The sequence below is a fragment of the Megalops cyprinoides genome, chromosome 19, assembly GCF_013368585.1.
Source record: "Megalops cyprinoides isolate fMegCyp1 chromosome 19, fMegCyp1.pri, whole genome shotgun sequence".
Lineage (NCBI taxonomy): Eukaryota > Metazoa > Chordata > Actinopteri > Elopiformes > Megalopidae > Megalops > Megalops cyprinoides.
Window position 1 is genome coordinate 6879160 of NC_050601.1, and position 26496 is coordinate 6905655.

General features: G+C 47.8%; 3 protein-coding genes across 7 annotated transcripts in view; 2 read left to right on the top strand and 1 right to left on the bottom strand.

The window, feature by feature from the left end:
* Positions 1-2059: 2059 nt before the first annotated feature.
* Positions 2060-7926, top strand: LOC118795184 (josephin-1-like). 2 transcript variants are annotated; one of them, XM_036553579.1, is made up of 6 exons: positions 2060-2163; positions 3610-3811; positions 4057-4479; positions 5018-5146; positions 5729-5923; positions 6648-7926. In XM_036553579.1, the coding sequence occupies exons 3-6, from the start codon at positions 4190-4192 to the stop codon at positions 6748-6750; spliced, it is 717 nt and encodes a 238-aa protein (XP_036409472.1). In that variant the 5' UTR covers positions 2060-2163; positions 3610-3811; positions 4057-4189; the 3' UTR covers positions 6751-7926. The 2 variants fall into 2 exon arrangements, with proteins under 2 accessions (XP_036409472.1, XP_036409470.1); XM_036553577.1 differs by having other exon boundaries at positions 3610-4479.
* A 1097-nt stretch (positions 7927-9023) lies between these two features.
* On the top strand, positions 9024-14872 carry cbx7a (chromobox homolog 7a). Its single transcript, XM_036552811.1, has 6 exons — positions 9024-9369; positions 10446-10489; positions 10613-10678; positions 10906-10972; positions 11156-11684; positions 12635-14872. Exons 1-6 carry the CDS (start codon positions 9301-9303, stop codon positions 12886-12888), a joined length of 1029 nt encoding a protein of 342 aa, XP_036408704.1. The 5' UTR covers positions 9024-9300; the 3' UTR covers positions 12889-14872.
* Positions 14873-18895: 4023 nt separating this feature from the next.
* Positions 18896-26496, bottom strand: part of ep300b (E1A binding protein p300 b) — a 34156-nt gene continuing 26555 nt past the window's right edge. For all 4 annotated transcript variants that reach the window (XM_036552300.1, XM_036552299.1, XM_036552298.1 and 1 more), the window contains exons 25-31: positions 25897-26043; positions 25467-25580; positions 24868-25033; positions 23822-23989; positions 23405-23566; positions 22827-23108; positions 18896-22273 (exon numbers count right to left, since the gene is read on the bottom strand). In XM_036552300.1, the coding sequence (XP_036408193.1) occupies positions 19190-22273; positions 22827-23108; positions 23405-23566; positions 23822-23989; positions 24868-25033; positions 25467-25580; positions 25897-26043 (4123 nt within the window). In that variant the 3' untranslated portion in view covers positions 18896-19189. The remainder of the gene's footprint in view (positions 22274-22826; positions 23109-23404; positions 23567-23821; positions 23990-24867; positions 25034-25466; positions 25581-25896; positions 26044-26496) is intronic.

The following is a 26496-nucleotide window of genomic DNA, read 5'->3' on the forward strand; positions in this document are numbered from 1 at the left end:
AGACCTGCTAGGTTAGATATTCACTTGCTCACTAGATATGTCTCTGTTGATGTGTCTTGCCATTATATTAATTTGTAGCTAGCTAACGAGTCAATAAATACCAAAAAAGTCAAGTGACATAAATCATGTGGCCCACCAATCAGTCGGGATTTTAGTGTTGATTTCCATTTGTGTGTTTTCTAATAGCTCAGATCAGTGGCAAACATATTGCCTGACCTTATGATGATAAAATAAGGGGTTAACTGATTATTGCAAAGTGCATTTTTTAGCTGAATATGTCTCTGTCTATACAGAGGTAGATTCCTCACATGAATGTCACAACAAAATAATCTTGATCTGCATCCGTATTCAAGCAAATGTCTGTTTTGTTTCTATTGTCTCCTATGTTTCAGCAGTCTGCTCTGTATAAGTAGTAATAATTAGCTCAATAGTTCACTTTGTAATCAACAGTTGATTTCAGTTTGATTTTTGTGAAATATGATTACAAAAATGCATCAAAGGCAGAAGTCCCTACAATCACAGAAAAAAGTGAATGTTCTATCTGGAAAAGAAAGAGAACTATTTTTTACTTCCTGGGAAATAAAAACTGGGTATCTGTAGTAAAAATCTGTAGTTCAGCCATCAAGTTCAGCCACTAATTTAACATGCAGTGTGGACAGAATTGTCTCCTGTTCTGGTCTCTAAACTGGAGGATTCTTCATTCTTCTGCGCTGCATCGAGAGCCTTGGTGGTCTTGGTGGAGAACATGTTCAGTCATATTGAGGCCTATCGCTGTCAGCTGTGTGACAAAATTTTGCCCAGTTCAAAGTTTTTGTCAGTGCAATGACTTGTAGGTTTCTGTTGTAAGTTAGGATGGGATGACAATTCTTTTCATGTCCTTTAACAGCATTTTTTGGTTGTTTTGGGTGCGATTACTTTGTGAATTTTTGTTCTTCAGACATAAGAATACAGATGAGTGATTGAAATGTCAAGGTGAATGAATTACTAAAATGCATAGACTATTAGTGTGCATAGCAATTTTATTTGGAAGAAAATTATATACAATAAGTTTTGTTTTACCATATTTTAATAAATTACTAGTACAAATATAAACTTCAGTGCAACCATTGCAGGACTCAGGACTTCAGTCTCATCTCTGGCAACTTGTGAGTTATGACTTGAGTCACTTAGGACTCAGATAAGTGTGACTCCCCATGTCTGGTTATTGCAATCACTCCACTCAATCACCTGAGGCAACAGACCACATGTGGTCTAACTTTATTTTTCTGCATGTTTGGTCATTATTTGCTTATCATCTGGTTGGGATGAAAACCCTATACACATTTCAAAAGCATTTTTTCCATCACAACAAAAAAATTAGATAAGACAAATGTAATAGCACCCCTTTGATGTTTATTATAATCAAGGCTTATTATCTCAGTTTGTCTGTCTATTTCTGTGACATCATGACTTGCACATTCCTATGAGTGGAAATGGTCTGCAGCTGAACCCTGATCAGAGACAATTTTTAACTAAATTGTTGGGGTTAAGATTGGGGTGGGCAAGATGGTCTTAATTTGCTGTCAAGAACATAAACTACCTGGCACACAGCAAGAAGGGGTATAATAGTCTAGATTAGTACTATTGCCAAAACCCTGCTAAGGAGATCTTGCTGATTTATTTGTTAAAAGTAATATATTGTATTTGTGTTGTACCCTGCCTCACTTGTAAGTCCCTTTGGATAAAAGCGTCTGCCAACTGAATCAATTTAAATGTGAATGTAACTATACTACTATGTAAGCATAGGGTCCCCCAAACAGTTTTTGGCAGGCGGAGGTGTAACTGAGATATACCTCACAGAACCGGTCTAACGTTGATAAAGATTCGTGTAATCTGATCTCATAAATGTCAACGGGTCACGCTGCGCAGCCCCGTTACTACCAAAGCGGGTATGAGTGCGCACGACTGATCCTCCCTTTCTCATGAACGTGCGCATTCCAGGCACTGCAGCACGCGGATCGCATGTGACGCAAGCCATGACACGCCAGCAAAAATCGAATGACGTTTTACACATGCTTGTGTTTTGCGAAGCTACTGTAGTTGCTGCTGCAAGAAGGGAAAAAAAGCATTTTGACGGAAGAATAAATAGATCAAAAGGGAAAAGAGGCAAATAACTTGAGGACGGTACGTGAACATTAATGTTAATATCGAGAAATAGATGGTGGTGCTCAGATAATTCCACAACCCAGTTTCGATGTGTCTGTTAGATTTACCTGACGATTTGGAACGAGATTGTCCAAAAAAGATATTTTTGAGAATTTACAGCTGGCTAGCTAGTCTGGCTTTTTGTGCGTTGCGATCTGATTCTTGTTTACAAAGAAACTAGCCTCATAGTTAGGTATTAGCTTTTTATTTTTAACTAAATGAGTTCGAAAGCTACAACATGCTCTTTTGGCTGTTTTTAGTGTTACATTTTGCTCCGTTTTACATTTGAAACTCAGATGTTACCCAGCTCCTTAGCTAGCCTCCAGAGAACCAAATAACCAAACAAATTTAGCAAGCTACCTAGTTATATGTATGTCATGTTTCTAGTTAGCTAGCTATTGGTGGTACATTTTTCTTTCTATGTTGGTTTGCGCAAAACAGTCAGATCTTGTAAAATATAAGGAATAACTGGAATCTCCTGGTAGGTGGTGCTTGGTGTATTATGGTTACTTAACGTTAGTAAATTTAGCTTTTTTACTGCGTTTAAAGTTAAGTGGCCTGATAGAAGTATCAGGTCGGCGTCTCAGCTGTCGTGTGTTATAATAGTTTGCATCCTGTGAAGGTAGTTAGGTCATTTGTCTGTGACATAGGAGCACATTTCCTGTTAAACGCACTTCAGCAGTATAGGGAACAATAGATTGAAAGCTATTGGTAACAATGTAGGGAGATTTGAGGAAAGAGATCCAGGTAAGAATTGTCATACAGGCAGACGTGCATCATTAGTCCGTCCTCAAAAAAGACATTAGGTGATTCCTTATCTGTTCCTTGTCTCTTGTATTGCTGGTCCATTTCTGATGGAGATTCATATTCTTTAACATCCCCTGGCTCATCAACGAAGACCCAGTAATCCAGACCGCTTTAAGGAGGAGATTATTTGAGTTGTGTCTGATGGTAACCTGACCCCAAAATGAGTCCGCTTGGTCTGTAGAACTCCTACTTTATTTAAATACAACTAACTGATTTACAAACCGAGCTGGGTCATTTCCGGACCAAGTTGCCACCTGTAATTGTTTGACAATTTTACTGAGGGAGAAAGTGCACTTTGGTTTGTCGTCACACGTACTAGAGCCCACTCCTTCGTTGCGTGTACAGAGTATAGAGATCCATTTAAAAGGGTGTGAATGGGTGTCGTTCATTTGTTTTTCTTCTTGTTGGTAAGAACCCTCATGTGAAATTGATCAGGTGTTGGTATGCGCTCAGACACCCTTAGAAACACATTTATTTCCACCGCAAATTATCAAACTTTGAACAGTGTTGGATGTTGTCCACAGATAGCCCCGTTGGCTCAGTTAAGGTTTAGAGTGTCTGACATGTATATTTTTCTCCCATCACGTGCCTTATGCCTTTTCACCCTTGTTCCTACAGCAATGAACCTTCTATCCTCCAGAGTTAAGGAAGAGGAGCGCCACATCCTTCCTCTCTGACTCAATGCACCACAGACCTTGGCTGTAACTCCTGAACAGAAGAGTCTTCACTGGAGTCTACAGAAAAGGGTTTCATGCTGGAAGCTGCCTAAGGGACCTTAAAAATGGAAAGAACTTCTGGGCTTTAAGATTGGGAGAGGCAGGTGGGAAGAGCATAATGGATGATATGGAAGGAAGGGAAATGTGTTTTTGTTTGACAATGTATTTTTCTTAGTTCCGTTTTTTCATATTGTGTACATGTGTATATTTTTCCTCTTTGGCCAAACATAGGCACTATTTTTTCTTCTCATCTTCAGGCCATTTTTCTTGTATTATTCCACTCCCATTCTTAACAGTTTTAAGGGAAAAAACACTGATCAGGTGTTCTTCTTACCTTTTTTCTGACCAGGGCAGCGATAAGGGTAGAGGGGTTGACGTTCACTGCCTGTTAACCCGCTCCCCCTCCCCTTGCTTCCCCCTCACCTCCTAATGCTTGTGGATGGTTGCTGTGGTAAGAGTTGCCGTGGCACGGGGGGTCAGTGATGGGGAGTGTCCCGGGTTCAGGGAAGGGGAGGGGGGGGCGGGGTCTACGAGAGCTGGGCTGTATGCCATGGAAAGTGAGCAAGCTGAAAGGGGGCGGAACAGCGGCCGGAGGTGGTTCCTCAGAGGGAGAGGGGAGTGGCGCCTCGGGGCCTCCCCTCTCTCTGACTCCGCCCCCTGCCATCTACCATGAGAAGCAGCGTCGGGAGCTGTGCGCTCTGCACGCGCTCAATAACGTCTTCCAGGACGGGGCAGCTTTCAGCAGGGACACACTGCAGGACATCTTCCAGAGGTGAGAGCGGGTAGCGTGGTCTTTGCGCTGCACGAATGTGAACCACTTAATATTTGCATGATCCATCAAGGCTTGGTTTTTCCAGTGGTTGCTTTGTTGGGATTATACAACTGGATTTCCCACGCATACAGTTTTTTTCTCGCATTTAGACGCTCCATGTTACATCCAATTGAAAATGTATGGTGTTTTCATGCAACAGTTGTGAGAACTTGAGGGACACAAGACGGTGCCTTGGTACGCACGTAACCACTCCAGAACACAAACTTCTTTCAACTTTTCCAACGTCTAATGGGAATAGATCTCGAAATTTGCAATGTCAGCAGGCCAGGATGCATATCTGTGCACCGCATGCACAAATCTGTGACCTGTGGCATCTCTGTCATTACTGAAATTGATTGTGGTATCACCGTCTGTCTGTGCTGGGGGTTTCTGATATGGGAGATTTACTTATCTTTCTGTCCTTACTTTTCTGTCTGTCTTACTAAACATCAGTGTTTTTTTGATTTTTTTTTTTTTTTTCTGGAATTTTTCACCCAAGGCTCTCTCCCAATACTCTCGTGACACCACACAAGAAGAGCATGCTGGGAAATGGCAACTATGACGTGAATGTCATCATGGCTGCCCTGCAGATACGGGGGTTTGAGGCTGTGTGGTGGGACAAGAGGAGGTAAGATTCTGTCAAGTGAGGAGTGCTGGCCAGTACAGCCGGTGTGTGGATTAAACCCGGTTTAGCAGTTGTGCCTTTTGATCATTTCCTGTCAGTCTGTGCGTTTATGCAATGTAGCGTCCTCCCTCTGAGTGGTGTTGATGTACCATATTGTCCTGTAAGTGTTTTTATACTGCCCTGTCCTCTCTCAATATTCTACTGCACTTTTTGTCTAGGAGGTAAAGGTGTTTACACAGTGTCGTTCTCTCTCTCTGTTGTGTTAATGTACTGCGTTTTTCCCCGTGTCAGTCAGTGTGCTTCAAACCCCATCCGCCTCCCGCCGCGTTAACGCGCCACAGCGTTCCGTGAGCGCACGCCTGCTTAACCTGCACTAACCTCCCTCAGCGTAGCGTTGACGTGCTGTCGTACCGGGCCAGTCAGTGTGCGCGCTCGCACTAACCTCCCCCGGCGTAGCGTTGACGTGCTGTCGTACCGGGCCAGTCAGTGTGCGCGCTCGCACTAACCTCCCCCGGCATAGCGTTGACGTGCTGTCGTACCGAGCCAGTCAGTGTGCGCGCTCTCCCTCTCCCCCTTTGTTCTCAGGGACGTGGGCAGCATCGCGCTGTCCAACGTGACCGGCTTCATCCTCAACGTGCCTTCCAACCTGCGCTGGGGCCCCCTGCGTCTCCCCCTCAAGCGGCAGCACTGGATCGGGGTGCGGGAGGTGGGGGGCACCTACTACAACCTGGACTCCAAGCTGCGCTCCCCCCACGCCATCGGTCCCCCTGACGAGCTCAGGTACCTGCTCCGCGCCGCCCACGTCTTTGCGCTACCTCATTGCCCCAAGCCTCTGATGCTGGTTTATAAAGACTCCACTTGCCTGCCTGCACCTGATCAGAGCTCATCTTCTTATACTGCCCTCTGGAGAATACTGCACTACTGGGACCAACCTCAAACTCTCCTTTCTGCAGATTGGGTCTTGTAATGAGATGAAATTACCACATGGTGCCTTGTTTTTTTTATTGTACACCTTACCCTCTGGGAGGGACAACATTGTTTTTTGTTTGTAATTACCCTGATATTGTTTTGAAAGTAAGTATTGCAGCAGTACAAGGTAATGATTATTGTGATTACCTTGAACAAATTTATGGTCCTTTACTGACACAGTGATGGGAAACAGTTTTTTTGTTTTTACACTGAATATTTCTTGTTTTTTCTCTAAGAAAACACGCTGTACTTTGTACTGTTTTAAAAGATGGAGGTCAGGTAGGCTTCACTGACTCCGCTCAAGTGACAGCTGAGAACTTACTCCAAATTGCACCAAGCAGACGTACCACAAAAATGTTCTGTTTGCTGAAGGCACATTTACATAATATTTGTTTTTGAACTGTAATCATTCATTATAATGGTAATCGGTAATGACCACTGATGTAGCTGTGGGCTTGTAGTCACTGATCTTAATGTTTCTGTAGAACTGAAAGTCAACCTCATGCTCATCTCTTTACTCCCGATCACATGACAGGAAGTTCTTACGACACCAGCTACGAGGGAAGAACTGTGAACTCCTATTGGTTGTGCCGGAAGAGGTTGAAGCTCAGCAGACATGGCGGACTGACAGCGGTTAAATATTTCAGCCACCTTTAACGGCACGACTGGCCAATGGTCAGACAGGTTGTGGGCATGGCTAAGTCAGAGAGCCAGTCTGAGAACAGGTAGGGATGAGTTAAGCCAATCGAGAAGAAGCACAGAGGCCAGATTTTTCTTGTTTTGCAATGCTGGACAGACCTGGGACACTGAAGCAGTGAAAGGATTGGACATCCACAGGCAATCACAAGAGGACCCTCAGCAAATGCAAAACCAATCTATGAACATCGTGTTTGGTGTTTGGGAAGTATAGTATGTTTTTTTTTTTTGATCAATTTTTTAATGTTCCATTTACATTGTCAGTGTTGATGTTTTGAAAATGGGAATCTTACAGTATATGACACTATCAAAACATCTGTCTTTCTGTCTGTCTGTGTCTCTCTTCCTGGCTGCTGTGCATTCGGTCTCTCTTTTCCTTTAAATGTCTGCTAGTGTCTTGTTCCTTCACTGTCTGTCTTCACAACATCTATGCACCTATCCATATGGGAGCGGTAAATGATTGGGGTGGATATTTACAAACCGTTGAGTGCACCACGTTTTGTCGTAGCAAAAACCTGTCACAGCAAAGGTCAAAGTTCACTTTTCCTCTGCTGCCACTGGCATCCCATCAAATCTAATTGAAGTGTGTGTGCGTTTTTATGTAACTGTGTCCGTTTTTCAGCTAGTGCAGTGTGTGCAAGACCCACCCAGGTGTTTTGATGGCACCCTAATCAAACACCCCGATTTTCCCGGAACTGTGTACCAGGGTTCTTACAGATACATGGAATCCAGTGCTGTGCAGATGTAAAGTATACATATTAGAATAAGTTAATATCAGTATAATATTGACCAGTTAATAGTAGGTGGGCAATGTTACTGAGGTGGAGTAGAGTGTAACTTTCTCACAAACAAACTTGTGCAAAATATATTCAGGGATATCATTAGGTTTAAGTTTATTGTTGGTGTTTGGGGTACGGTTGACAAGATAATGTATAATGACAGAAACAATATATAAACGTGTTGCACACCAGTAACTTTCTAACAGCGTACTTGTGTATGTTACATGGCACTGGCATCATTGCAGGTTACTCACACAGGTTTATTGCATAGCTTTATAAAAAAGAACTGAGTTACAGATGCATAAAAGCCACCTGCACTATGCAAACACTGCAATCACACTTAGTAAAACACAGTGCAACAGAACGAAATGTTCCCTCACTTACTATCTGACGGAGTCCATGCACGGAGTGGCGTTTTGATGTTTGCTGTCGTAGGACACGCAGCTAATATGACATTTTATTCTGTTGCTGGCGTGTAGAAGACAGCTGAGCATGCAACAGCCCCAGCTTTATCAGAGTTTCAGCTGTCTGAAATCATGGATGTTTGAATATTGGTAACACTGAATTAGAAAAACACAAATGATACACAATATGTAAGTACAAAAATGTACTGTTACTGACACAGTGACTGGTTCTTATTAAATGCTCTTTTGCATTTAGCAGAGTTATTTAAAGCATTCATCGGTCACTACAATTTGCATATTTGATGATACCAGAATCAGGGTCAGTGTTTACACATGTACATAGAAAGCATTATGTTTCTCTCATATTCAGTGTATTTTGCACTTTGCATGTTGTACGTAGTACATAATGGGTGAAAAAAAACATCCACTTTTCTCATGGTGCATTGAAATGAGCTGGATATTACTGTAGTAAGACAATCTTCCTTTTCTCTCTCTCTCTCACTCATATTCCTGTTCTCTCTCACTCTTGTATCCCTCTCCTCTATTTAAGTAGACCTGGATTTCAGTGAAGTGGTTATGTCATTGTTTTTCCACATTAAATAAAATGATTTATACTGTACTTATCTAACTTGTTTTGTTGGGTCTGATTTGTGTGCCCGTTTCTGTATGTTATGAACACTGTGTTTGTGCACAAGGTATAGCAAGCTATAGGTAATCATGCAGGGGATCCGTGACATGTGTGCGTGCATTTGTTTGAAGCGTGTAGATGAGTGTAAAGGTTATCAATCCTTGCTGCATATTCCTTAGCACGTTTTTGCTAAATAATTTGTGGGGGAAATATAATTGGAGGTATTGATGTTATTGGATACTTTACTATTTTTTCCTCTAGTTAAAATATTGTTGATCCTGTACTCGCAGTGTCGCAGTTAAACTACTATTGTTTGCCTTTTCATCTTCGTGCACGGACTCGCGTGCTTGCAGCTAGGGGCAAACAGCGTTGCAAAGGGAAGGACAGTTCGCGGGGGGCGCGCTTTGAGCGTCACAGGAACGCGCTTGGCAGTGTAGATGTGTCGCAGATTTGTAAACTCCGCGAAACAGAAAGAGAATGAATAAGAAAAAACAAAGCATCTGAAACCGAAATAAAAATTGTAGCGCGGAAGGGAGGAGTTAAATTAAGGAAAGCAACTATCGATACAGACTGTAGGATTATACTGTTATTTTGTGAAGAACGGGGAGTATCGAAGAGGGCAGTAAACAGAATCACCATCAACGTTGCTTGTGAGCGTGCTGAACACGCAGCGCAGTACAGATGGAGCTGTCATCAATAGGTGAACAAGTATTTGCCGTAGAAGCGATTACGAAGAAGAGGATTAGGAAGGTAAGGAATATGGAAGCTATTGCGATTCGTAAGACTGGTACTCGGGAAGATGTTTATGCGCTCCATATATGCACCAGAGTCCAGTGTAGTGTGTAAAAATGCTCGTAGTTTCCGTAACGTTATATAGTTGAATAACGCGCAAACAACCTACCAGATTGCGCGCTGTATGTTTTAGCTGTTTCGGTAACTTTTCAACGTCCTCCTTTCAGACTACTACGGTAAACATGAATATAAACTAAAAATCCAAGTCTTTTTCACGTTGGTTGAATTTTGCGTGAAACGTATGGGGCGAAACGGGAGTAGGTAACCTCGTTTCCCAGTCCGTAGCATCAGTGTGCGTGCTTGAGATTACACGAGTTGGTGCTCGTGTTGAGTGAGGGGGGGGGGGCGGGCAACCTACGCAGTTTATTTATACACGCACAGAGTGAATCGACGGACAAAATGAGGGATTTGGGGATAATGCTGATAAATCAGTCACATTTGTAGTGTGGTAGGCTATATAACGTTATCAACTGGAATATGTTACAACAACGTAGCATGCAAATATGTGATGGCCAATTGCATTAAAATATTACGAATGATGGGGATTAAATTTATCATATATTTACACGATGATTCGTGTAATATTAAATATCGTGAGTCCAATACGTGTGCCACAGGGGTTTGGAAACGCATGCGGTGAATCTTTCCAGACTTTTCCGCTCTGGTTGGAACCTGAATGCTGCCGCACGTTGCGCAATAGATTTGTTTACATGTTAGCTGCCACGCCCCCAGTTCGCTCGAAACGTTCGATTCATTTTATTCGCCCCGTCATTACCGCTGTTACCTTCTTACCACTTTACCAGTACAAAAGCTTTCCAGCTACGCGCAATTTAAATAAACGCCATAATACGAATTGTTGATCGCGATAATATGCTTAATCAAAGAAAATTGCCACGATAATATGGAGCATTTGCTATGCTAAGAGGTCATTATTTTAGGGGGCTCGCCTGTACCACATGACCGGACAACGTCAGCTGAGTGTTTTACCTCTTGTTTTTCCGCACTGCTCTAATGCAGATCTCTCTGTTTCGCAGGGGACTGTGGAATACTTGCTGAAGTGGCAGGGGTGGCCACCGAAGTAAGTATATATTTAAAGCGTAATACAGGTAGTATTTGTATTGTAAATCAGTCGACGTTTGCAGCCTATCAGAATGCTCTTGCACGTGGGCGCCACGTGACTGCGTGCCCTTGCGTTCCTTAGGTACAGCACATGGGAGCCAGAAGACAACATTCTAGATCCTCTCCTGCTCCTGGCCTATAAGGAGAAGTGAGTAAACCTGCCCACCGCAATTCCACGGGAAAAGGCCCTCTACTGGCCAAACAGTTATACAGTCACACATTCTGTGTGTACCACTCTATCACATTCAGTTCCAGCTGTGTATTTTGAAATCATAATGATTTGGTTGTGTTTCTCGTAAAATTGCCCGTTTCTTTCTCTGCATTCCTTGATCAGCGTATGTCTCTCTTTCTTTCCCATTTCTGCCTCTACATCAGGAAGGAGAAGGACAGAGCCCTGGCGTACAGGAGAAAAGGGCTCCGGGCCAGGAGACTCCTCTTGCAGGTAAGCATACTTGCTTTCTATCCAAGTGTAGAATTAGAGAGAAGTAGCAGGGATTTAAGCGTGGTGTGGTGTTGAGTTAGTTAAACTGTGATTACCGTTACACCTCGTCTTGCTCTCGCACCGCTACACCGCTGGCTGGTCGGCACATGCGCAGAACAGCAGTAACTTTCTCTTCTCCAGCAGAACATCTACACCATGGACCTACGCAGCGCGCACAAGATGCCGGAGAAGCCCATGGCCCGTCAGCGTCTGTCCCTCGCCCGCTCTCTGAGCGCCGAGCCGGAGGACGAGGTGGCAGGAGGCCCCGGGTACCGCCAGCAGGTCCCGTGCAAACGCAAGCTGAGGGCGTCCCATTGCGGGAGCCTCAGCACTCCGCCCCGGTCCCCCACCCCGCCCCAGTCCCCCACTCCGCCCCGGTCCCTCACTCCGCCCCAGTCCCCCACTCCGCCCCGGTCCCTCACTCCGCCCCGGTCCCTCACTCCGTCCCGGTCCCCTACTCCGCCTCGGTCCCCCACTCCGCCTCGGTCCCCCACTCCGCCTCGGTCCCCCACTCCACCCCGGTCCCCCACTCCGCCGCGGTCCCCCACCCCAGCCCGGGAAGAAGAGGGAGAGAAGGAGGAAGGACGAGAGGAAGAGGATGAGAATAAGGGGGAGAAGGAGGGCACACCGGAGGCAGAGCCCATGACAGAGGCGCATGAAGACATTCTACCTGGTAGGTGTTTGTATAGCCGCATAGTGATTAAGCAGCAGTCGAATTGACTTTTTCTCACTCTCTCAGTCCGGGGTTTTGTGATTACGGTTGGTCAGGTATACACTGTGTGAGTTGCTGAACTGTGCAGCTGAGGGTAAAGCCTTCAAGCTAGGACACACGCCAAACAGTCTTACTCTACATTAAGTAAGGACATTCCCTGGCAAAACTGAAGATGACACATTCAACATGTGTTTGCTCCTCAATCTCTGCGAACATTTTCAGTAAAAAAATGATATAAAATTGTTGACATTTTAGTTTCATCAGCTTGAAAGCCAGCACCTAGCTAGCTAGCAGACATAAATATAAAAACCTGCACATATTACACATAACGGTAAAATAAAACTTAATAAATGGATAAAAGCGTCTGCTAAATGAATAAATGTAAATGTAAATGTAAATAAGCCCATGTGTTCCTGTGACCATGTAAACGAGTGACTCAGCTGACTGTGGCACTCACTTTGAGTCCTTCAGCTAAGACCCAGGGTTCAGGTCTGAGCGGTCCGTAGCGGTGGAACATAATTGGCTTTGTTTCACCGGGGCAGGCTGGGTTCTGACACCAGGAAGATTTTCCTCTGTCTCATGTTTGCTCTCCTCTGGCACTGTGGTAATTGTAATGTGAGAAATAGTTGTGGTTGACATGTGCACAGCACTGCACTCCCATACAAGTTGCAGTGTGAGGAGCGTGATGCACAACTGGTCGTTTCCAGCATATTAGGACAACTATAAACTGCAGGCCCCACACTCTCTGAACTAGAAAGGGAGGCTATATTGACTTACTAAAGGCAATGATCAGTTGAATGAGGTGCATGAAGTGCCTGGCTGCAGACACCACTGCCCTCCAAGCCTAGGGCTGAGTAGCAATGTACTCACTTCTCACTTGCTCTCTCTCTCTCTCTCTCTCTCTATCTCAGAGCTAGAGAAGGAGGAGGAACGTACCCTTGCAGCTGGGCCGGAGGAAGTCACGGTCGCTGGCAGTTCGGAAGGCTGCGCTCCCACAGCGGGACAGGAAGTGGGGACTGTGAGTGACATGCGAGAGGGCTCCTCCCCGCTGCTCAGCCCGGGCAAAGTGATTGTCACTGAGGTCACCATCAACTCGCTCACAGTGACTTTCAAAGAGGCCCTGGCAGCAAAAGGCTTCTTTAAGGCCTGGGGTTTCGAGTCCTGAAGAAAAGGGGGAAGGGGGAGACGGTGGGTGAAAGAGGGAGAGGGAAACGGTAAGACAGTGGCTATGTTTCCAAACATACAAGCTGTAAGTGACAGGCGCTCCTCACCGTCAGGTGACCTCCGCTGGATTTTAATGTCTTCTACACTGTCCCCTGCTGGCTCAAAGTAATGATTCCTCTATAGGTAAGGATTCATCAGTTACCTCACAGACCAACCCACCAGACCTGCCTCCAAATTGCATACATTATGCGGTTCAGGTGTAGAATTCCTGGTGTCAGAAATGAATTATTGCAGCCATGCTGTGTTTTTGAAGACATGTAATGTGAACACAAACTTGTGCTGAGCACACGGACTCTCCTGCATCTGTCTGGAATTGGAGGTTAGGTTGACACGCACAGCTACTTGCGGCATTTGTTTCCGTTGGCGTTATTTTTCCACAACTATTGAGTCAACTCTAGTACCTCGAATGGAAACATAGCCACTATGTCTTCCCTTCCAGTACCTCCTCTCCCTCTCTCCCAACAAGGACGGCGTTATTTCTCTCTCTCTTCCTCCCTCTGTTCTGTGTTCCTGAGTAATCCCTCTCTTATCTCTCCCTCTCTCTCTTTTTCTTCTCCTTTGTGCTACTTTCTCCTACTGAAATATCCATGTCACAGTCATATACATGATACATGTCACTGGATGCATGTACGTGCACCTGCACTGAAACACACTATGTCAAAGCTTGAGGCTGGCAAGCTTGCAGATAGGGCTACACTGCATTATTTTATTATGTCACGTATGAGACTAGCATCAGCGTTTTCCTCTGTTACAGGAAGAGTTCATTCAGCATTTGAGCAGGTGGCCCACTCAGCAGATGTCTGTCATCTCTGGCGGGTAATTGGAGGCTGTTGGCCCCTCCCTCTTTCTATGAGCATCTGCATTCTGGAGAGGTGAACCTCCTTAAGGCTGTAATTTGCTTTGATTTGTGATTCAACAGTAATGAGAAAATAGTTTTTTTTTTCTTAATTCTCTCATGTATATAATCTCTTATTTTAATTTAAAAGAAGCATTTTGCGGAGAATGAGAAGTGGCATTTAACAAAAGCGTGGGACAATTATCGGGCAGGAATACTGTCTGATCAGTTAAAAGGGTGACAGGAGGCCTTAATGTTGCACGATAAACATTCCAAAATGCTCCTTTAATTTGGCTGCGATGATGGATATTGCAAAAGAAATGGTATCCACTTGCTGAAATAATCAGAATCTGCCATATAAAAATGAAGAATTTGCTGCTGTTGGTGCGGAGACTATCACGATGAAGTGCTCACAAATAAGTTGAACTTTGATGATTACATCATGTGTTGATTTATGGTTTCTGGGTCTTCACATGATCACATGACATCACAGGTGGCACAGGTGCATCACCATTATTTTTCTTTTTTATCACCTATAGCTCCACAATCCAGATCGGAGACACTAACACGTGCTGTGAATATCAGCATAATTTTTTCAGGTAAATTCTGCCCAAATAAGAGGAATATCAATCAGAAGAGGAAAACCCATTGGAAGGCAGGTGGAAGCCCTGGAGTGCAGCATTTCAGAGGCAAAAAGAGAAGGAAAGAAAACCAGAATTTAATTAGTTTTTCTCTGCCATTTATTTTTCCAAGTAGAATTTAAAAATGTGGCTCTATTTTTGTATTATCAACTGAATGTGATTATTTTGCAGGAAACCTACGTGTTTGTTAAGGAGAGGTGTTCCTTCATGTAATGACAGTACTGCTGATACTGCAATGATAAGTAGGACTCGTGCATGTTTGCGCCAGTGTACTCTCTGTTGCTTGTGTCGCACTGATTCGCTGTTGAGTAAGATAGAACATTGTGCCATGTAATGTCCAGTATGTTAAAAAAATGACGTAATGACTATTGTGCAGTTAAAGAGTATCAGAAAGTCTGTGGCAAGTCCTCTTTATAAGACATTCTTATCTGATTGTACTAAAAATAAATGGGCAATATTCAATATTTTTGAATGGGTAGATTTCATTTCAAGAGTTACAGTTCTAATCATTTTAATCCCTTTTCACGGAACATAATTTTATTGTACATGTAGCATTTTTAAACTGCTAAATAGAACTTTCAGATAAAGGTGTAGATCATGGTGATGACTGACATAAACCTGTAAGTGATGAATGATAATCTCCACTTCACATTGGAACAAATGTAGGGGTATACCCAGCAGACTTACATAGAAGCTGAATGTACTTACAAATTAACCCAGAACAGAACCACGTCAGTTAAAATATGCAGATCCTGAACGGCAGAAAGAACAGCTGATAAAATTTGTATCAAAGCTAGTTTTTTATTGTAGTTTCTGTGCTTATTTAGAAACACAAAAACAGAGATCACCTATCCTGAGAAATGAATTTGGTCTGGACTACTGGACAGTCAAAAGTGACCATTCTATAATACTGTCTATCCTGGTGGGTGATACACATTGTTCACTGGAGATCTTCGCTTTGAGATCCTACACTGGTGTTATGCATATGAAATTCATCTTAGGTAGTTTGGTACAATGTCACTTGCACACACTTCACGTTGACATACAGTGCTTAGTACTTCCTGGGGTAACCACCAGAGGTCAGTATAACTACATGGCACACCCTCTGTGAGGGCACATGTATGCTGATCATGAAAGGTGCTTTTCGCCATGGGCCACCCCCTGCTTCTGCCTTCATGTCTCAGTAATCCTCATGTAGTGTACTGCACCCTCTCAATGTCCTGGAAACCTGGTCATTTCCTAAACCTGATGGTGAGACACCATGGCTGTAGAGGGTTTTGCAAATATAGAATGTTACTGAGGTAAGAGATGTGATCATCAGCACATTACATTTATATGTGCCATTTGCAGGCTACACGGTTTTGACTAGGTTTGGGTATATCAACTCCACCCCAGTGGGCAGGAAGACAAATACTCCCTCTTCAAGCACTTCAGACGAGTGAAGTATATTAAGAAATTAAGTAATACAAGGCCTTGCCACATTTTGGGTGTGAAGGCTGAGAAGCTGATCAACGGAAACGGAAGACATAGCATTTTTTTTGGCTACAGCTGTAGGTTTGCGTTCATAATTTGGGAAATTTTGGTAAGTCACTTAATTGGAATACACATATAAGTAGGGGGAACTAATGATCTTACATCAGTCAAGAGCTACCTTGATCCTACACTGTGCAATGCGTACTATCTGGTGCATGAAGGGTATTCAATGAAACCTAGATGCTGAGATCTGTCATTAACCTGGAGTGGAAGTAAAGGGTTAGGCACTATAAGTTGGTTAGGTTTAACATGTTAAATAGCAGCAGGAACTCACCGGTAAGGGATGCAAACTGCATCTTCTCTCCAGTGATATGATCTCTGCATCACTGTAGTGACATCACAATAGCACCATCAGAAGATAATTGATTGGTCAAGTGAGATGGAGGGGTTAATGATATATAAAGGAAATCATTCTTTGACCACTTATTCAAAATTCGCTAACCCAAAAAAGCCACATTTGTACCAGTTGCTTGGCCTTCAGGACTAATTCATCAACATCACAAATTGGCTAGACTGGTCCTAAATCATTACAGTGGAGTGAACATAGGTCTTTGTCTTTATAGAACTTATTTTTTCCCCTAAATTCATCATTTTTTCATAAATTCAATTAATCCTATTTCACAGCTATCCCTCAATTAAAGAACACAACCCATTTATTTCAAGTTCTACAGAGATAACCATACCCTTTTACCTGTGGCTTCCGTCTGCAGTAGCATGAAGACATTTGTGTTAATATGAGGAGCCTCTTTTCCTCCCAAGACAATAGCTGTTTTTTTTTCTCCATGGAAGAAAATACATACACAATTGCCATGTTTTGAACTTGTTGTCATATTATTTTGATAATCTTCTTTGCAGGCTCAGATGCACGACTGTTCCCTGTAGGTTCATAAATTGGTGGTAGGGCACTGTCTGGCTCTGTGAAAATGATTTGTTAGTTACAGCCACAACACGTCTCATGGGTAACAGCTTTGTGGCTGTTGCACAGGCATGCAAACCACTACTCCAGCATCCTCTGGTCCAAGCCCACAGAACAGTCACATTTGCAAGGTCAGTCAAGGCAACTACATGTTCTCAGGAATCCTAACACTTTCCAATAATCACAACTCTTTTCTGCATGTAAAGACCTATGTTCACCCCACTGTAATCCAGCACTGGTTAAGGACCAATGCAGCCACCTCGAAGCCCTTTTTCTTCAGGATTTTCTTTCTGTTCCCTCTCGCCTTTTTCACCAGATTTGGAATCACCAATTTGTCCTACTGTAGCCTACTCTACACTTGCCCACCTGAAATGACATAATGCCAAGTGATAACTGCTGCTGGTTTTGTGCAAGTTTCATACTACCAGGTCCACAGTGCCCCTGGCCTGACTCGCAGGCACCTGACAGACTGCTACAGGACACCATAGAGGCTCTGAGGACCCCGAGACAGAGCTGAGCTATACTGAGAAACTGGCTTTAATGAAGCTAACCGTGCTTCTCCACTCCAGTCCTCATCAGCAAATGACACTCAAACCTGGGTCTGAGCTGCAGGGCTCTGCCTGCAACAGGTGTCTTAACTGGCTTTGCCACTGCAGTGCCCAAGATGTCTATTGGGGATGTAGTTAGACTGTAACGCAAATGCTACACAGTCCTCACCTTCCGGCACACTCCATTAGGAGCAGAAATGCTACAACGGAGGTGTGTGTGAACGCATGTTGATCTGCAAAAAGCACCAGCATCTCCACTGCCCTCTATCAAACCCAGGTAAGGAGTCAAAGGCATACTGGTACTCATTTACACCTTTGTGATGTCACATTTCATAGGGACTCCTGTCGAGAGACGTGATGTGATTCCTGTTAGCCATTTTACAGAAACTAACCAGAAGGGAAGGGAGACAGACAGCAAAAAAAAATTCTTACCTTTCAATCTGTCAATCTTAAAGTCCTCACAAATCTTTTTTTTGTATATTTTCATTTTATTATAAAAAAAAAAAAAACAGTATTTAAGTCCACAGTTGTGTTTTCTTTGTACAGTAAAAAATATTAAATTAAAATCCCAAAGTTCTGAGCAGAGAGAGAGGGGCAGGCTACTGGTACTTCCAGGGAGGGCAGGGCGCTGGGGGGTTTGGCTTCTTCAGGGTTCTGTGCTGGGTCTGAGTCCAGAGGGAGCAGCAGGGAGTTTGGAGGGGCGCACTCCCCCCCCTGCTCTCCAGATTCCCCTCCTCAGTTCTGTTTAGTACAGTCCACTGTAAGGGTTTCCCTCTGCATTCCAGAACATTCCCAATTCCACAACTCCACTGGCCTGCCCGACCCCCTCCCCGTCCCCCACCCCACACACTCACACAGTTACAGCACACCGGCATGTGACCCCCTGATCCAATGTTAAATAAGTGTCAAATACAAGGGGAGTGCACGCACGCACGCACGCGCACACTCACACACACACACACACGTTCAAGGGTCGAGGGTGTGTGCGTGTGGGAGGGCTTCGCCTCTGTCCAATGGCTTGGCATCTCCAAAGCGGCACAAAAAACAAAACTTATTGGCCACAGAAACTTGCATCCTACCCTCAAAATCTCTCCAACACTATACTTACAGTTTATTTAAACTCCCACCCCCAGCAATAGAAATGTAAAATGAACTAACCGCCCCCTGTTCCAACAGTTATTAACAAAAATATATTCTTTGTGAATTGTAGCAGTCTCAAAGTACATATACCAACAAACCGTCAAAAAAAATTAAAATAAATAAAATAAAGCAAACCCAAACTTTAAAGGAAGATATGCTGTGATGTTTGGATTAGGAAAAATATCAATAATATAATAAATCCACATCACTCTGCAAAAATGATACAATAGAGACTGGTTTATGGAGGAAAGAATTAACAATAAAAAGTCCATTGCATTAAATCATTTTGCTCTTTAATTTTTCACCACTTTAAAATCTTAAAAATATCTCTTAAAAAAGGCAAATACTTCCCCACCCAACCCCAAAAATATTACCTGTGTCTTTTCTCTGAGGGAGAGAGACAAACTATCCCCTTTTGTACACAATTAGCAAAAAAAAATATATTAACAGCAATAACTTACCATTCATTTATTTTATTTCATTCACTGACTTGTTGATTTATTGTAGCATCTCCCATAGGAAGTTCAGTTCATTTTATTTATATCGAAAAAATATTAAATAATATTAATAATAATAAAAAAATCCTAACACTGTCCCCGGCACCCGGTTTTTCTGAATGTACTGTAATGCTACATGATGTCTAAGGTACTGTGATTAATGTTTGCCCCGAGGTCCTGGCTGCCGCCCGCCAACATGTCTGCCGGGCCGGGCCCGTGCAGGCCCCCCATCCCGCCCAGCTGCGACAGCATGGCGTTCTGGTCGGCGCCGAAGGGGCCCGGGTCCATGGAGCTGGGGTTCTGGTTCTGCTGCTGCTGCTGGGGCGGCGGCTGGGGCGGGGGGACCACCATGCCAGGGTGGTGCTGGGGGAGGTGTCCCGGGTGCGGGGACCCCGTCTGAGTTTGGGGGGAGATGTGGTGGGGGGAGGGCTGGGGCTGCATGCGGGGGGAGGGGCTGGAGTGGGGCGGCTGGGACTGGGGCCGCGGGGAGGGCTGGGGCGAGCGCACCTGGCTGCTGAGCGAGGAGGGCAGCGGCTGGGACATCTGCTGCTGCTGGGGGCTCATGGGGCTGCTGTGCTGGGCTGGTGAGCCGCCGCCCAGGTGCTGCTGCTGCTGCTGCAGGAGCCTCTGGTGGATGGCCTGCTGCAGCATGGCCTGGGAGGAGGTGGGCTGGGGGCCGGGCTGCGGGGGGGGCTGGGGCTGCTGCTGCTGCTGGGGGGGGCCTCCGCCCGCTCCGCCCGGCCCTCCGTCAGCCCCCGCCAGTCCCACCATGGCGTTCTGCTGCTGCTGCTGCTGCTGCTGCTGCATCTGGAGGTGGTGCTGATGCTGCTGGAGCCGCTGCTGGAGCACGGCGGCGGCCGCCTGCTGCTGGGAGACGGAGCCCGGGTAGCCCTGGGGGGGCTGCTGCCCCGGCTGGCCTCCCTGCTGAGGCCCTCCCGGCTGGGGCTGGCCGGGCTGCTGCGGGGGCATGCCGGGCTGGCCTAGGTAGCCCTGCTGCTGCTGGGGGGGTTGGGGCTGCTGGAACTGGGCGTGGTTGCTCATCTGCTGCTGCTGCTGTTGCTGCTGCTGCTGCTGCTGCTGGAGGTGCCTCCGCATCAGCATCTCTCTGAACTGAGGGTTGATGTTGGCCATGCTGGGGCCCTGGCCCTGCATACCCCCGGGCTGCTGCTGTTGTTGCTGCTGCTGCTGTTGCTGCTGCTGTTGCTGGAGAGCCGCAACCTGCTGTTGCTGCAGACCTCCACCCAGCAGAGGGCGCTGTTGTTGTAGCTGCTGCTGCTGCTGCTGCTGCTGGAGCTGGGCCATAGCGGGCATGCCCACACCCTGGCCCAGGTGCATGCCCGCCGCGGCCGCTCCGGGGTTCACGTTGACCGGCTGGCCGCCCATGGCTCCCGGGAGTCCGCCGGGCCCCCCGGGTCCCCCAGGGCCGCCCGCGCCTTTGTACTTGGAGGCGCGCTGCTTGATGAATGCGGCCATGAGCTGCGGGTTGGAGCGCAGGATGTTGAGGACCTGCTGCTGCTGCAGCGGGGAGCTGGGGGAGCGCAGGGCATGGAGAAGCTCCTGCAGGGCGGCCTGGGGCAGGTTGGCCACGCCCTGCACCCCTCCCGCGGCGCCCATCACCCCGCTCCGCCCCACCTGGGGCTGCTGCTGCTGCGGCTGCTGGGGCACCTGCTGCTGCTGGGGGACCTGCTGCTGGGCTGCCACCATCCCCGGGTGGCCCATCTGCCCCATCATGCCGGGCCTCTGCTGGGGAGGCATCGCCGGGCTGCCCCACTGCTGCTGCTGGGGCTGCTGGGGGGGCTGCAGCTGGGGGCCCCCCTGCTGCTGCAGCTGCACCTGGGGGGGCAGCTGGTTCTGCGTCGCGGCCTGCGGGGGCTGCTGCTGCTGCATGCCCGCCCCCACCATCATGCCCTGCGGCGGCTGTTGCTGCTGCTGCTGCTGCTCCATGTGGGCCCTGGCGGCGGCTGCCGCCTGCGCCTGGGGGGGCAGTCCCGGCGCCCCCACCATCCCTCCTCCCGGGTGGCTCATGCCCATCTGGGCCTGGGGCTGCGGGGGCTGGTGGTGGGGGTGCGGGGGCATCATGCCGGCCGCCTGCGCCACCTGCCTCTGGAGGATCTGCACCTGGGCCATCTTCCGCTGGGTCTCGGCCACACGCTGGATCTTCATGGCGATCTCCACGGCGGCAGGGGGTGGGCCCGCGGGCTGCTGCTGCTGCTGGGGTTGTTGGGCCATGGGGGACTGGCCGGGGTTGGGCTGCTGGGGGATTTGAGGCGGAGCAGCCTGCTGTTGCTGGGGGGGTGTGGCTGGGCCCAGCCCCGGCTTCCCCTGGGACTGGGAGTGCGGGGAGGAGCCCGGGTGACGGGGCGTGTATGGGGGGAGGCTGTTGGCGTGCTGGAGTTGCTGGGCGGAGGGAGGCTGGGGCTGCTGACCTGGGACCTGGGGCATCATCTGCGGCTGCTGGGGGGAGCTCATCATGCCCCCGCCGGGCATCTGCTGCAGGTGGTGGTGGAGGTGATGCTGGGGCACTCCACCCTGCTGGGGCATCTGCTGCTGGAGCTGCTGCTGCTGCTGCTGCTGCTGGCCGGGGAGGCCTCCCACCCCCACCCCGGGCTGGGGCATGGGGGGCAGGCTGGGCTGGGTGGGGGTCTGCGGGGTGGGGGGCTGGGTGCCTCCTGACGTGGGCGTGCTGGGGGCAGTGGTGCCGTTGTTCCCGGGCGACGGTAGCCCCCCGCCGCCACCTCCTCCTCCTCCTGCGGCGGGCTGGCCCGTCCGCTGCATGCTGGCCATTCTGCGGCGGAGCATCTGCGCCTGCTGCAGCCGGTGCTGCAGCTGCTGCTGCCGGAGCTTGTGCTTGATGTTGAGGCAGAAGGGCACGGGGCACTTGTTCTCCTGGCAGTGCTTGGCGTGGTAGCAGCAGAGGGCGATGAGCTGCCTGCAGATGGGGCAGCCGCCGTTGGTCTTGCGCTTGCAGCCCTTGGTGTGCTGCACCACCCGCTTCATCTTCTGGCAGGACGGCAGCGAGCAGTTGGCGTTGCGGCACTGGCAGGCGTGCACCAGCGACTGGATGCAGCGCTGGATGCTGAGGCGGCGGGAGTCACCGGGGCTCTGAGTCGCAGCCGTCGCCTGGCTGTTGCTCTCGTCATCCAGACCCAGGCCCAGCTTCTCCATCTTGTGCTCGTGGCCCTTAACGTTGTAGCAGGTGATGCAGAGGTCATAGTCCTGTGAGGAGAGGAGAAAACAGGAGTGGGTTAGGAATGTCACACAAGCTCTGTGGCTTGTACCGCATCATACTCTCCCCATTCCACCTTGTCCCACTGTCCCCTTTAAATATTTCAGTGATTGGTTGTACTAGACTTGTTCCTTTAATCTACACTCACTGTGAAGTCAAAACTAATCTCCCTCCCTGCTTAAGAACCACTCTTCACCTAAACATCCACCCCTGGTTTGCTGTTTGATAGCCACTTTGGGTCTATCCCATTTTCACAATCATATTCCGCCCAGCAACATCCCACCCCCTCTCTCATCACCACAGCTACTCAGCCCTGGATAAGGAGGGCTCCAATTCCAGCCAAGTGCTTTGCCACCAATCGAGCAAATAAGCGCCACGATTAAGCCAGTTTCGCCTCCCTCCACAATTCTGACAGCTTCATTCAACAAGATCCCCACAGATTCCATTAGAGTCTAGAACTGGGGCCTTTCAACGTCCTGAATTTTCCTCTTTCAGACCCGCCCCACTCCGACCCCCGCCAAATACATGGGCCCCCGCCCTCACCTCGCAGACGGTGCAGTGGAAGCGGGTCTCCACATGGTGCTTGCACTCGTTGCAGGTGTAGACGAAGCGGTCCTGGCTCTGGTTGTGCAGCTCCACCAGCATGCACATGGAGCTCCACTTGGCGCGTCGCAGCGAGGAGAACTCCAGGTGCTTGTCCCGCGCCAGCGTCAGGAAGGCGTCCCGCCCGTCCATCAGGTCGCACGCCATCAGGGGGTCCGGGTCCACGATGGGCGGGAGGGAGTTGGCCGTGGGGCCCGCGATCAGACGTATGACGAAGAACACCTTTGGAGGGAAGCGTGGCGATGGGGGCGGGGGAAGGAGGGGGAGGTTGAAACATTCATACATCTTCCAGCATGTATGCAGAATGCCTGCATGTATATTGCAACATAAACCATCAACAACGGAGCAAGGAAAGATGGGTAACACTGCTCATATAGGAAGAGTGTACATCTGATTTTGTGGGAAAGGGCACCATTTTCAGACTGCCTGGGCTGTCAAACAAAAAATCCACATCGTGAAAACATACGGCTAAGTGAACAGGTTAGCAGTAGAGGCCTTGACAGTCGTGCTTCCTGTACCTCCTTGTGCTTCTCCATGGTGGCGTAGAGCTTCTGGGACAGGTCGTTGGACACGTTGGGCATGCCCGGCTTCTTCTTGTTGGCTCGGCTCAGGCTGCTCTTGTTCTTGCTCGTCTTCTTGCTGTTCTTCTTCTTGGCGTTCTTACTGTCCCCTTTGGTGGCCTGGCGGCGGCGGAGGAGGATAAAGGCGGAGAGACAGATATCAGTACAGCTGCTCATACCTACCGGCACAAAGCCTTCATCTCAGAACCTACCGGCACAAAGCCTTCATCTCAGAACCTACCGGCACAAAGCCTTCATCTCAGAACCTACCGGCACAAAGCCTTCATCTCAGAACTGTGCTCATCTCCCATTCTAGCCTAAAACTTCAAAGTGCCACGAAAACTGCCCTATGCCTCCCTCTCCATCATCACTCACGTCGATGCTCTCGCTGGAGGTGCTGTTCTCCTCTCTCTTCCTCTCCTCCTCCTCCTGCTCCAGCTCCTTGATGCTCTCCTCCAGCACGTTGGGCCAGAAGTCCCCCTCGAAGTAGGGCAGCTCCTTGGCACTGGTCAGTCTGTCCTCCGTCGCCTGCTTGAAGATGTCCTGAGGACAGGCAGGGGTGAGACGGAGGTTAGCACACTGCCAAAAAGGACTGACATATTCTAATGCATAACACAGAACAGAGGCGTGGGTCTGCAGAGCTGTCAGCCTCAAGAAAGGGAAAAGAATAGGGCAAAGCCTCACCTCTATCAAAAAAAAAAAAAATGATCTGAACTAAATGATTTAAGGTCAGGTCTTTGCATGAAACAACCATAATTTGAAAAATATCCAATTTCTGCTATAGTACTTAGATTAACTACAAGTGTGGAGTGTAACGAATGGATTGTAACAAGAAACGAGGATCCATATGGGAGAAAAAGTTCCTGATCTATTTTTTCAGTATATTCTTTTCTGCTTCACCTTTTGGAATTACCAGTTGTACTACATTAAGACAGCCTCACCGCAACATTGTATACTCAGCAGGAGCGCTGAAATGTGAAGAACGCAATCCTACGACAGACTACAAGTCCCACAGTGCACCACTGCGGAGTGAGCACTGTATGGAGGATAGGATTTGGAAGGGTTGTATTCTTCTGGATTTATGGAGTACATCAGGTGACTGAGTTATTACAATGCACGAAGGTGGACACGTAGGGTGCAATTGGGTGTTAATTTCAGGGAGAACAGAGGTAAGAGTGTGCAACAGATTTACACTGCAGCCAAACCTTCGCTGCTCTGATTTCTTTAGACCCTAACATTTATCTAGACATCAGTTCATCAGATAAAAGGGCACACCGCTGTCACAGTAAATTAGCTCACGTTGAGAATGTCAAACTTGGCTGCTACGTGGGATTAATTATCACACACCCCCACACACACACACACACACACACACACACACACACACACACACACACACACACACACACACTCTCCCCCACCTTATAGTCGTGTACAATGCGCTCTGTCACAGCTTTGTCCAGCATCTTCTTGTACCACTCCTGCAGGCGCTTGGGCTTGGGGATCTTCTGGTCGACAGGGTGACAGTGGAAGATGTAGTCGTCCCCTTCGCTGGGGGGACAGGCCCAAATGTGCCCCGTTGTAAACCTGAAAAGCAGAACAAGTCAGGTCCTCAGGCTTTACCGCAAACGGTTAACCAACAGCTCAGCCAGCTCTTCTGAGGCGAGGTACACAAAAGCAAGATAGAAAACAGGATAGAAAACACAGAACTGGAATGGTATTTATATTGGAGCACACAGTACATGCAGTGTGGCCAGCCTGCACCGGGAGCAAGCCAATGCCATCTCAGACTGCAGGCCTGACAAGACAAGGCAGGGCTCTCATTGGTGAGGGTAACAGGCTGAGTATGTTGGCATACGTTAAGCATGGGATATAATATCCATACATATATATGGACATTGCAGGGAAGACATGAACATCTGATGTGTAGTGGTGGGTAATCTAGAGAGATGTATGAGCATGTAGTGGAGAGTAATCTAGAAGTAAGACTGAGCGTGTGTTAGAGGACCGGCTCACTCACCCCAGCTTCTTGACGTACTCCAGGTACCCGATGAGGATCTCGTGGTAGACTCCTGTACGCAGGTGGCGTGGCTGGAAGAAGTGGACACTGTCCAGATAGGAGATGTACACCCGTCTGGGGAACAGACACACAGGTTAAAGAGAACAGCTAATAAGACCGATCTAGTCATTGTGTTGTATTAGTAGTAAAAAGACAAATGATCATCAACTTTGGTCCCTGAGGGCTTGAGCGGGTGCGGACACATGCAGCTTTAACTTGGACTAGTAACCACACAGTGATTTGACCTGTGTTGGTTAGAGACGCAGGAATTGTTGCGTTTTAACACAGGGCTAGCTGGACAGATGAGCTTCCGGAGGGTTCCATCCCGATGTCTGGCTGCGAGACGGGTTTTGGGCTGACGTTGAGGGTGCAGTGTGGAAGTTTTCCTCACCTCTGGTTGGGCGGCGGGCAGTCCGAGCCGTACTCCTGCACGTGCATGCCGAAGAAGCAGACGTCGGCACCATCGATGTCCTCGAACGCAAACAGCGCCTTCGTCCTGTACGGGAAGGACTCCGCCATCTCCCCGCTGTCCACAAACCTGCAGGGGCGAGGCAAAGAGGAGGGTGAGCACAGGAGTGTGGAAGACACAATCCGTCAGCTGAAACCACTGAGCATGCCCTTGTCTGCTCTGGGCGACAGTCAGGACAGCTGGGTCGCCGTCCATTTTCAGGTGCAGGCTGAAACCCTTAGACTGAAAACCTCTGCAGATAACATACTGGCCCCAAACCCAACCTGCCCCCACCTCCACAGGTAGAAGCTTGTGGTAAAACTTGATTAATCAACTTGCTTATATGGATACAGAGGCCTGGTAGCAGTATAAGCCTCCTCTGGGGCAAAAAGCTTGGTGGCAAAAAATAAGCTTGTGGCAGTGCAAGCTCAGTGGCTTAAAATGGCAACGATACTTAGAGTGGGAATGTTTCCCACTATACCACTATATTCAATGATGATTCAGTATCTACACAGCTACATGCCTACCCCTATGGACTACTAC